General features: G+C 36.3%; 2 protein-coding genes and 1 non-coding gene across 3 annotated transcripts; 1 reads left to right on the top strand and 2 right to left on the bottom strand.

Annotated features, from left to right (window-relative positions):
- Positions 1-3: 3 nt before the first annotated feature.
- Positions 4-4810, top strand: aptx (aprataxin). Its single transcript, XM_044346967.1, has 7 exons — positions 4-233; positions 1668-1714; positions 1915-2199; positions 2357-2416; positions 2517-2743; positions 3734-3837; positions 4223-4810. Exons 1-7 carry the CDS (start codon positions 104-106, stop codon positions 4375-4377), a joined length of 1008 nt encoding a protein of 335 aa, XP_044202902.1. The 5' UTR covers positions 4-103; the 3' UTR covers positions 4378-4810.
- A 1179-nt stretch (positions 4811-5989) lies between these two features.
- Positions 5990-6063, bottom strand: trnai-aau. Its single transcript has one exon. It is a non-coding gene; the product is annotated as a tRNA-Ile (tRNA).
- A 601-nt stretch (positions 6064-6664) lies between these two features.
- On the bottom strand, positions 6665-9769 carry scpp1 (secretory calcium-binding phosphoprotein 1). Its single transcript, XM_044346423.1, has 9 exons — positions 9630-9769; positions 9206-9260; positions 8707-8754; positions 8277-8330; positions 8121-8147; positions 7949-7990; positions 7580-7612; positions 7414-7473; positions 6665-7317 (listed from the first exon to the last, which is right to left on the bottom strand). The coding sequence occupies exons 2-9, from the start codon at positions 9257-9259 to the stop codon at positions 6745-6747; spliced, it is 891 nt and encodes a 296-aa protein (XP_044202358.1). The 5' UTR covers position 9260; positions 9630-9769; the 3' UTR covers positions 6665-6744.
- Positions 9770-11492: the final 1723 nt, after the last annotated feature.

The raw sequence follows: 11492 nt of genomic DNA, 5'->3' as shown, positions 1-11492 counted from the left end.
CGTCAGTTTCGTGAGACGAGACGAGTCAACAAAACAAGCGTGGGGGCTAGCGGCCACAGCTTTGTTAGCTCTGTATGAAAAAAAAGCTACAAAAGATGTTAAAATGCCAATTTGCTGGCTTATCAGCGAGGAGGGAAATCATAAACCAATTCAGCTGCCTCACCTACAGACAGTCGTCCTGGGTCGAGGTCCAGAGACGACTATTAAAGACAAAAAATGCTCCCGGCAGCAAGGTAATCTAAGGATACATTGTATATTTGATACACTGTGGGCAAATACCATACTCATACATCAAAGTGGAAAGGCACCAAACCCTTATTTACTTTGTTATGGATTTATTTTGTTAATTATTTTAAATCACTTAAATGTGTAACAAACAAAAAACAACAACAAAAGCTCTAAAATTATTAAGGCTATGACTCCATGCAGCTACAAGACATTGGTGTTTCCAAGTCATATAAAATTAGAGACCAAAAAAAGAGGAAACAATTGTTACTGATACAAATTGGTCATATAAAAAAATGATTATCAATACTGATAAAGAAAATCATTATACATCTTGTGTCTACACTTTATTTTATTACCATATTATTTATTGTACACAACATATTTTCATGTATGTTTATAGAAATATCTCTCACATACTGTTCATATTCTGACCTTCAGTGTCCCCTCATAACTAGCCTCTCTACCAAACTGAACCACAAATCTATTTTTCATTCACACAGTAAATACCTTATCACTAATAAATAAATGGGTGATGAGTCCTTAATTCAGCTTTCAGAGAGCAGAGAGAAAGTGTGTTTTTAGGTTTTACGCCATTTGTTTATGGACAATAAACATGCACAATCACATTATAATATTGTCATATGTTACCTAAAGCAGGAGAACATAACAGCCATCATGATTTCAATTAATGTTATTGAATGCAACAACCCTTTTTTGAATGGCGACCTTTGAATAAACACGGGTCAATTTAACCTGGAACACCCTCTATGTACAGATATTAAAAACATTTTGTATATTCTGGGTCACTTTAGGTAAAGTCAGAAAATTTCAGGCTAAAAGAATTATGTTTAGGGTGTTTTTACTGCTCGTAAATGTAAAAATGGGTGAAATTTGACCTGAACAGTGTGTAAGGGTTAACATCCAAGTCTGATTTTACAAATACTGTTAAGTCAGAAGCTCATGTAATGTAATATATACAATAAAATACTATCAGAAATTACACATAACTTATACATGATGAATACCAAATGTTAATGTCATTATAACATGTTGTATTGGGTTTATTCTCTCACACACAAAAATAGGCAATAAGTTGCTAGATTTATTTATTTTTTATAACGTTTGCAGTGATTTCTCACAGTACTTCTATAATGTGATGTTTGGTTTCCACAATCTAAAAATACACAAATTTATAATGTAAAGGTAATTATGTATGTTATTAGCTAAATACCATGTACTGTACATAGATGCAAATTTCTTGATCTAAACCTGAATTCTTTGTTTTCTTGAAGACATTTGAACATTACAGGACTTTTTAATCTGCTGTTAACTAAAAATCTTTTCTTCTAACTTTTAAAGTATAAATAATAAAGTTTAAACATTGAAAGAGTATTAATAACAAACTTTAACCTTTACAAATTTCATCCTTTCTCAACCAGTTGAATTGAAAGCAGAATGCAACAAAGGTTATATCAAAGTTAAACAGGTAAGAAAGAAATTAAAGAACATTTTATTTGCTTTGTGTGAAACTAATAATGTATTGATCTTGAATAAATACCTGTAATTCACTCTGCTACTTTGGATACACATTGTTTTTGGACCCATATGCTGTTTCTTTTAAGGGTGCCTGCAATAATGACGAGTTATTTACGACACTATGTCTCATTTCTCGTCTCTATTCCACAGCTGGGCGTGAACCCCACCTCCATAAACTCTGTGGTGGTGGGTAAAGACAATGAGGTCAAAATGAAGCCCGGACAGCAGCTTCATATTGTCAATCAACTCTACCCATACACTGTACAGTTCAAGGAGGATCCCAACGGCAACCACGGCGGCACCAAAAGACCACGAGAGACGGCTTCAGAGGATAGAGAGAGTCACAGAGAGGCTCCGAGCTTGAAAGCAGCCAAACAGCCAGAGAGAGAGAAGGCATCTGAGTCTGTCAGCCATGGAGAAGCCACAAAAACCAGCGTAAGAAAAGAGAGAAAGTTCAGCTTCATCTGGAAGGGCTGTGTGGATGTGCTCATATTTAAAATGTTCTTTTTATGATTTTGATGCTTTCAGGTGTAATTATTTTCTTGCATGGCATAATTATAGACATGAAACAGGTGATTGAAATCTGTTGCAGGAAAGTTTTGGACATTGGAGCCAAGGCCTGAAGACGTCAATGCAAGACCCCAAGATGCAGGTAGCTGTTTTAAAAAAAACTACCATTGGTTAATACGCACTCATTTAGATCACAGCTGAATTTTTGACTGTTAAATGTCCATATTTTCCCATATTTCCAGGTGTATAAGGATGACAAAGTGGTAGTAATCAAAGATAAATACCCCAAGGCTCGCTACCACTGGCTGGTCCTCCCGTGGCAGGCTATTCCTAGTCTGAAGGCCCTGCGTGATGAGCACTGTAATCTGGTGAGACACATGCAGAAAGTTGCTGACCAGATGGTTCAGCAGTGCCCACATGCTGCCACGCTACGCTTCCGCTCAGGTTACCACGCCATCCCCAGTATGAGGTAAGTGATAACTGTTTGAGCAGTGCTTTTGCACCAAAAGATCACACTCCATTCAGTGCAAATTCTGTATATTTTTTCATTATTTTCATTATTGCTATTTATAGCAAAAAATATACTTTTTTTAAATGGATGGACATGCAGTATTTATCTACCTTTAACGGATTTGAGTTCAAGCTTTTAGAGTATGAAAATTAACTTGAGTGACTTGACACTTGGTTGACTAACTCAGAAATGATCTTGTTAGTGCAAGAAAAGGTCAAATTCACACCTTTCTTTTAATTAAAATCCATGTTTGCTTATTGTTTTTCTTCTTGTATTAAGTTTCAGACACTATAGCTTGTAAATTAATTTTTGTGTTTGTTTGTCAGCTCAAATCTCAAGTGTCACCAAAAAAGATGTAAAGGATAGAGGGAACTTCCTGTCTATCTATACAGTAATTCAAGTTATAAACTTTTGTATCTAACAAAATCTGATCTCAGAGGTCAACTTTCATGTTCTCCGCTGTGACTGAACATAAAAACAATTTTCATTATCAACCTTGGACTTACATGTTTGGCTGTCTAGTATTTATTTCTGTTTTTATCTTTGTAATGTATAGCTACTCTGCTGCTTTCCATTGTGTTTTAATATTTAATGTTAGTGTTTAATTTTTCCTGTTTGTTTTAATGCATAATTACAAGTGCAAGTAAACTTATCTTGCCTTGTCTTACACAGTATAGTCAGAGTAAGTCCCTCGTACAGTGGAATTAAAGGCAAACTGAGAAAACTCTATTTATTACCACCCTGAACTCAACACTGCTTCAGTCTCTATAGTTTCTATAGTGGTGACTCTGACCTTTACTGCCTCTGTGTTAAGAGTCACAGGCTTGATAAAAGAGAAGTGAAAGTACAATATACATTGCAAAATGGAGTCTGAAGCTCCTGAGGACACGTATGACGGACACACACACAAATAAAAATAACAAATGTTGTGTCTGTACTCCTTTACAGTCATGTACACCTGCATGTTATCAGCCAAGACTTCGACTCACCTTGTTTAAAGAACAAAAAGCACTGGAACTCATTCACAACTGACTATTTCATTGAGTCTCAAGGTGAGAGAAATGTCTGGAGGGGTTTTTGTTATTGTTTCATACACTAACTTTCCAGTTTATCAGGTGCACTTAGATACAACTATAAAGCAGTATTTAGTCTACCCTAACTCATATCATTTGGATGGACAAAAGATTAGAAACATCTGTCTGTATAACCTTCAACTTCAGCCTCCAAAATGGCGATAAAATAAATCAACACGTAGAAAACATTACAACCTTCATAAAGATAGGTTTTATTGCAGGGCTGTTTTATATTATACTGCATTCGTTTTATCTAGGTGTACCTAATAAACTAGCAAGTGAGTGTAAGTAGTTGATTTGAAGTTTACACTGCGTCTGTTTTATGTGGGCACAAACCACACTATGCTTTTTTTTTTTCTTGCAGATGTCATTGAGATGCTTGAAACAAATGGAAGAGTCACCGTCAAAGAAGGAACGAGTGAGTTGCTGAAACTACCTCTCCGCTGCCACATGTGTCGCAAAGAGCTTCCCACTATACCGGCGCTGAAGGAACACCTGAAGTCTCACTTTCCCAGCTGAAGACGTGTCTTCAAATTCAAAACAATGCCACATGGGTTCAGGACTCTTGATATATTGGTTATTATTTTCTGCCAGTTAGTTATGATTCATGGCTATATAGAAAATATAATGTATTTCATTAAAAATTTAATTATGGTAACACAATGTCCATCTACAGGTTTACTTGCATTTTCAGTGTGTTTGTTTGAGAGCAGTGTCACTGTGAAGATATACAGTGTATGTCGATTATGTTGGATGTCATTTGTTTTATTCAACATGTCAGGGCAAGACAGTCCTGAGATTGCACCTATTGTTCCTACATTTTCAAACATGTTTAAATATGTTGTATGAAATGTTTTGTAAGAACTAAATAATGTTTTTTTTTCTCCACAGTACAATTTTTGCTCAATTTCAATGCATATTAATGAAAAAATGTCCCATATCTCTTTTCAAATATAGGTCTACGTTTCATTTTTATACAGCCTTATGTGAAATGATCATGTAAGGTGTTACAGTTATAGTAACACTTAAAATTTGCCACTCTATCATGATTTCTGCATGTAGTAATAGAAAAAATAGCTACATTCATTTGTTTCAAATGAGGCCTTATGACCATGTGTTTGTATGTTTACATTGAAGACAGTAAGGATATTTGTTTCAGGACTCTTTCAAAACTTGTACTGAGGGTGGCAACTATAAACAAGAAAAACTTGCCTCATAAGTAAAACTTAATTGATGAATTAACATGATGTCAGCCTGGAAACAGAAGTGGGATGACCAAGTGGGATGCTGTAGACATTACACATGTTACTTTTCCACACAAGTGGGTTTGGAGGAGCTGTCAGACTTTTTGTTATGCTGTGAAAACAACATTAATATTTAAGACATTTGGAAGAGTTGGAGCATTACCTGACAGTCAAAACAAAGAAAATGACCACTGTTATAGAGAAAGGTGCCATTATATAGGCTGGTAGCAAATAAGCCTCTCAGCAACAATGCTTGGCAGAGTATTCATCTATGTAAATATTAAAATGACTAAAATTGGTACACTTAAAGCCTCTACACCCACAGTGCTTATCCCTCCCTGTCACATCTCTCTTGCTGTAGTTTATTACACCTGTAAGGATGAGACGACTTTACTTTTATCATTCTTGTTAGTACAAAGAGTTTGATGATTTCTTGTAATTTTCACCATAGCTGTATCAAACTGAAAATACAGGTCTAATCATCCAAAATAGTGAAAACGTGTGTGGCGGTTTCCAAGGCTGTCAGTAAAATGAACAGCTCAAAATTTAAAGTCAATACGGCATCTAGTAAGGTATCTAAATACATACTTAAAGAGTAATAAAATATTTTATTTTCGATTGTGTTTCAGTCACATTTAAAATATTAATATGAAGAAAATGTCAGTTCATTTGTAGTGCAGGAAGTATTGACTTGTGTTGGTTAGTTTTGGCAGATGTGTTGCCTTTGTCGCCATCCAGTGTGAGTTTTTATACAGGCAGAGGTACAAAGCTCCAGGATTTAAGCTTCGACATTTAGCTTCTGCATGTTATTTAATGATAAGTAGTTGAGTTTAGTGTATTAAAGCGTCACTTCACAAGTAAAATGTCAAGAGGGAAAAAAAGCTAGTTGGCCCGTACGGGGATCGAACCCGCGACCTTGGCGTTATTAGCACCACGCTCTAACCAACTGAGCTAACCGGCCATATTTGTGAGTGTGAAAATAAACTTATATATCCATGATAAGTCATACCACATACTTTTATGTGACTAATTGTTGTAAAGCACAACATTACCACATGCAAGAATTACTTAAAACCTTTACCATTTATTTAAGCATCTTGAGTTCTTCATCATCACAGCTAAAATAGCTAACGTTAGCTAATGCTATTCTGTCTGCAACTGAAGCACAAACTCGTTTTTTATTATCTAACGTTCCCAAATCTAATCATAGAAAATATGCAACCACCCATTATATGATTATCATTTTTTTATTTATTATTATAAAAACAAAGTAAAGGCTTTGACTACATCATAATTACAATAATAATCACACACACAAACCAATCAACTGCAGGTAACATTATGTTGCCAAAATCAACATTCAGAAGCAAGAGGCAGGAGCAGATTTGTCAACCTGAAGTCCTCAGGTAGGTCATTTAACCCTCATCCTACCAACATATTTAACATACAAGGCTGGTGTCCCTGAGGACCCCAAGAATAAACTATTGTAACAACCATCATAAAATATTAACTTATTTCTTAAAAAATTATTATTTATATAATTCATTGGAATGATAGAATAAAGCACCTTTGAGATATGACAAAAAGTGTAATGGTGTTTAAGTTCATTGTGGGAAATGTAACATTGCACAAGGTCATGTCATCATCTCCTGAGGCTGAGCTCTCTGTCATCCTCATCTGGCACCATCAGATTGTCTACTAAGTAATGGGCGTCATCTCCTATATCCTGGAAGAAATACTCGTCACTTTCACAGCTCTGAGTTCCATTCACACAGTCTTTGGCTTTGATCTGATTCAGCTCGTTGCTGTCACTGGCGTTACTGTCCTCTGTGCTTTTGCTGGAATCACTGCTGTCACTGGCCTCACTGGTCTCCTTGCTTTCACTGCTGGTACTCTCACTGCTGTTGTTGGCGGCAGCCATGACACCAGTAATGTCACTGGTGTCTGCGCTGTCACTGGTGCTGTCACTGGTGCTGTCACTGGTGCTGTCACTGATGCTGTCACTGATGCTGTCACTGCTGTCAGTGGGGTTGTCCACCAGCGGCAGGTTGGAGTGACCCTGAGCAGTGTTGGTCATCTGTCTGAAAGTCGTGCTGGTGGAGGTGTGAGTGGACTGATTCTCGGTCATGTGCTCTGACTGACCTTTGACCTCTGTGCTGCTGTTGTCCTCTGCACTTTGGACTTTGATGACACTTGCAAACACTCGAACCCAACTCTGATGTAGAGAATAAAGAGGATAAACTCACGTTTAATCTCAGCTAAAGTAGGACATAGATTTAAACCACGTGAGTGTGTAAAATGTTTATCCCACCTTTCGAACATTCTCCTCGCTGCCCATACTGTTATCTCTGGTTTCAGCCATAGCGTCTGTCTGTGGAAATAGGGTGAACAATATGAGCCAAGTGGAAACCAGAATGACGACGTACCACATATTAACAGTTGGCAAATATAAAATATTCAGTTTCATTTCATCTTACCTCATCTGATTGACTGTTGCTCTCCTCAGAAGTCTGTTTGTGGATAAAAAAGGAAAATATGTGAAGTTTTCTGGAATCATCAAGTAAAGCAGCAAAAGTGCTGACACTATAAGAATGTACATATATATTTCTTTATACTATCAATGTATACCGTATTACTGTATTAAAGACACCTTTTTTCTTTCTTTCCTTTTTTTTCCTGTTCTATCTTACTACAGTTATTTGTTTGCACAATTACACCCTTAACTGTAAGAAATATGATAAAATTGGAATTTATGAGCCTAACAATAACATGTTTAAAGGAGTAAATTGAAATATAAAGTTTAAAAAATGCATATAAAATACATATATATATATATATCAACCCACCTTGTCCTCTGATGTGGATTCTAGTGAGTCAGACTCTGAACTCTGGAAAAAAGGCACATTTGATAGAGTGAATTCAGATGCATTTACAGCACATGAACAGGCTTATTAAACCTGTGTGATTAGATTTTGCTTCTTGTGTCAGGCAGACGACTGACAAATCAAAAAGACTCACTTGATTTGATGAATTTTCTTCAGAGCTCTGCAACACAAATAGGAATACATATACATAAGATGAAAACCAGCTATCAGAAAGTAATGCAATCCTCTGCATCAGAAAATGATCATTTACTAATTACTAGATTAAATATATAAATGCAGTATTTGTTACCTGAATCTCTGAGGTGTCATTTTCAGATGATTGTGAAATAGACATACTTTCAGTCTGGGAGAGAAAAAAAAAAAAATGAAGCACACACCACAATAGATTTAATGATACCTTTCAACTGTAAACAATCATCACATTCATTTAAGATGTCAACCATTGCCATGCAGGCACGCTATTGCAGTAAGAATGGGTGCAGACATTATAGTAAACAATAGTCTCCGACAAGGGAATTGTCAGAGACATTGAAATGTCTGGAGAACATTCAAGTAACCGCACCTATTGTTATGTTTTCTGCTGACTGTGTCAGAGGAACACAGCTTGACTGCAGTTAAATTATTTATGTGTAAAGCAGTTTTTGGTTCCTGCATTGCACAGCACCACTGAAAGTCAAGTGAGATTCAAGGTTTGAATGAAGGACTGTGATGGCACTCACCGTGTTTGCATCAAGCTCATTTGATTCCAAAATGGCATTAAATGAAATCTGTCAAAGAGGAAACACATAGATGAGCGTCAGTACAGAAAACACCAGATTTATTAATATTTCCATGATGGTGGATGTGCACAAGATTACTGTGGATCAATAGGTATTTTGTATTATATTATTTTGTACACTCATTACAAAAGTCACATTAGAAATGGACAGAGGTGATACTTTTTATTTCTTATGCTAACATGAATACAAGTGGAAAGCCTGAGAAATCACAATGAATGTGAGAAGAAAAGGAGGCTGCTGTTTAGTTTATTTAATCTCCACACAATGTATGAATGTCTGCGCTCATACATGTTTTTATGCTGTTAATTGTGAGAGAACTGATATTTGATTTCAGCTGTAAACTAGTAAACAAGTACCTGAACTTCAATGTATATACTATACTGTAACTATCATATTATGTAAATAATATGAATCAAGTAGAGATTTTTGAAATACTTACCGGGTTGGCAAAAACTACCCCGATCAGGCAGAATGTTATCATGGTAACCTTCATTCTGTAACAGAAACATGTAATAAATATTGCTACTAATTTAATTCAATTTGAGATAAGATGGTTTGCAAACATAAAAACACAAGAAATTCTTTCACACACTTAATACAATCTAAAAATACAAATATGTTTATGTAAAACTAAGTTAAAATGTTCTTTACATATTAGTGTGCACTTGAACTACTAAACATGTGGAGGAGAATGTAACACAAACCAAAAAACATGTTTTATTAGTTAAATAAGTTTAAGGCTTTTAACAGAAATATAAGCTTGTAAATACTGTAACAAAGAACAAGCTGCTGTTACACAACTTATGAATCAAAGCAAAGAGTGTAAAAATGATGTCATAATCAGTCAATGAATAATCAATTACCTCTTGGTCCGTAAGGTGCAGAGCTGGTGTAAGAAGCTGTTAGTGGTCCTTGTTCAGTGTATATAGCGACAAACAGGAGAACCCAGAGCCTTATTCTGACCCACGTGTGGACGCTGGCTGTTGAGACAGTAAGAGCACAAAGTGTGGATATGCTGAATGAAACTCAGACTGCCTCTGTATATAAGTAACTTCAATTAAGGTGGTTGCATCACTTCCTTCCGGATGTCTCTCTTCTGTCGACACATGAAGGTGTATTTTTTCCGGAGAGCGAGCTCAAAACAAACCCATATTGGCAAGATGATGATTGCATATACACACTACAGACACACACACACAGTTATTTCATTCACTCCCTACATTTCCTCCACCCCCTCCCATGTCTTAAGTGAAATATAGTTTAGATTACTGAACCATAGGGTTTGTGGCCTGCTGGAAAACAAACTCACCCACTCAGGGAGGAAAAGAAGGCCTGGCAGGGTCATGCTTGTTTCCGGTGCAATGGATGTCTTTTTCTTTTTCTCTCTGTAGTTTACCAATTGCTGCAGCTAATTGTTTTCTCTTTATCAATCACCAGGAGCAGAAAACTTCACTAACTAAGTCACTGTCAATGAGGCAAACAACACTGAAAATACTCTTACAATTAATGACTGAAATCATATTTTTGTAACCTGTTGTACCTCAGTGTTCTCACTGTTTTTGGAACAGGGCATGTACAGTAAAAATCCTAAATAAAGACCTCTAGATTTCCTCCCTGGGGCTCATAACTGTTTCCTGGATATCCATATATGGTCAGGCTTAAAATAAGATTACAGAATTGCTCGTTTAACCTCACTTTGGATTTCAACCTTGCAAAAGAAACATGTAATTAGACTGGGAATGTTCACTAGTCTGGAGCTGTTCGCCAAAAACCACAGCTACCAGTTTGTAAGGTCCTGCTTTAGAAAGGGGAGGAGTAAGGAGAACATGATTGATGCTTGTTGTGGCAGTCAAAAATGTCTGCACATTCAACCTAAGGTTACTTAAGTTTTTATGATATATTGACCATTTCAGCCAGGCTTCAGATGCACTACTGATTTTCTTAATGTGAGTGGACATTTACAAGAGTGGTAATAGAGCAGAGGAGCTCAAATCTGACCCTGGAGGACCAGTGTGCTGCAGGTTGTTTTTCCTCCTCGGTGTTCAATGAGCCACAGCGGGGCCAACTGTGGGTTATTAGCTATCAAGAAGGAACAGAAATCTGCAGGACACTCAAGGGACAAAATAAAGTGCCTTGCCCTAAGCTGTAAAGAACTTTGCTTGAATATTCTAAACTTCTATAGCTTGACTTAGATGTAGCACTACAGTTTCTCTAATAATAATATTGAAGTAATCCATGATGGAAATATTCTGATTGTACTAAAAGCCACGTAATGTCATTGATACACAAGTAGTAGCTGAGGTTCAAAGTTCATTTTTGAAGTTGGAAACAGCGATTCCATGCCAACTAATGAAGATGCTGTAATGTGATTGAAAGCCTCAGAACAGCCACTTTTAAGCTCACCTTTTAAGTCAAAACATGGATGAAAAATCCTTGAGTGCTCCAAAAAGAAAAAGGAAAAAAAAGAAAAAAGCTAATTTGAACATCTATCATGGGTAAACTCCACCTTCTGATGAAGATCATGTCATATGATCAAAAGCTCCAGGACAGCTGCCAAATTGGCCTGGAGGTGAGATTGTTGTGTCAAATGTTTTATAATAAGTGTGTTTTAAAATGTGTTTAAAAAGACAGATGATGCAAAAGTGAACTAATAATTACTATTAGTAATCTGCCTACCGTCTTGACTTGAGACAATGAGCCGTCATGTTTTTACTCACTATGTCACT

Source organism: Thunnus albacares, chromosome 3 (genome assembly GCF_914725855.1).
Source record: "Thunnus albacares chromosome 3, fThuAlb1.1, whole genome shotgun sequence".
NCBI classification, from domain to species: Eukaryota; Metazoa; Chordata; class Actinopteri; order Scombriformes; family Scombridae; genus Thunnus; species Thunnus albacares.
This window is presented reverse-complemented; position numbering and strand designations above follow the sequence as displayed.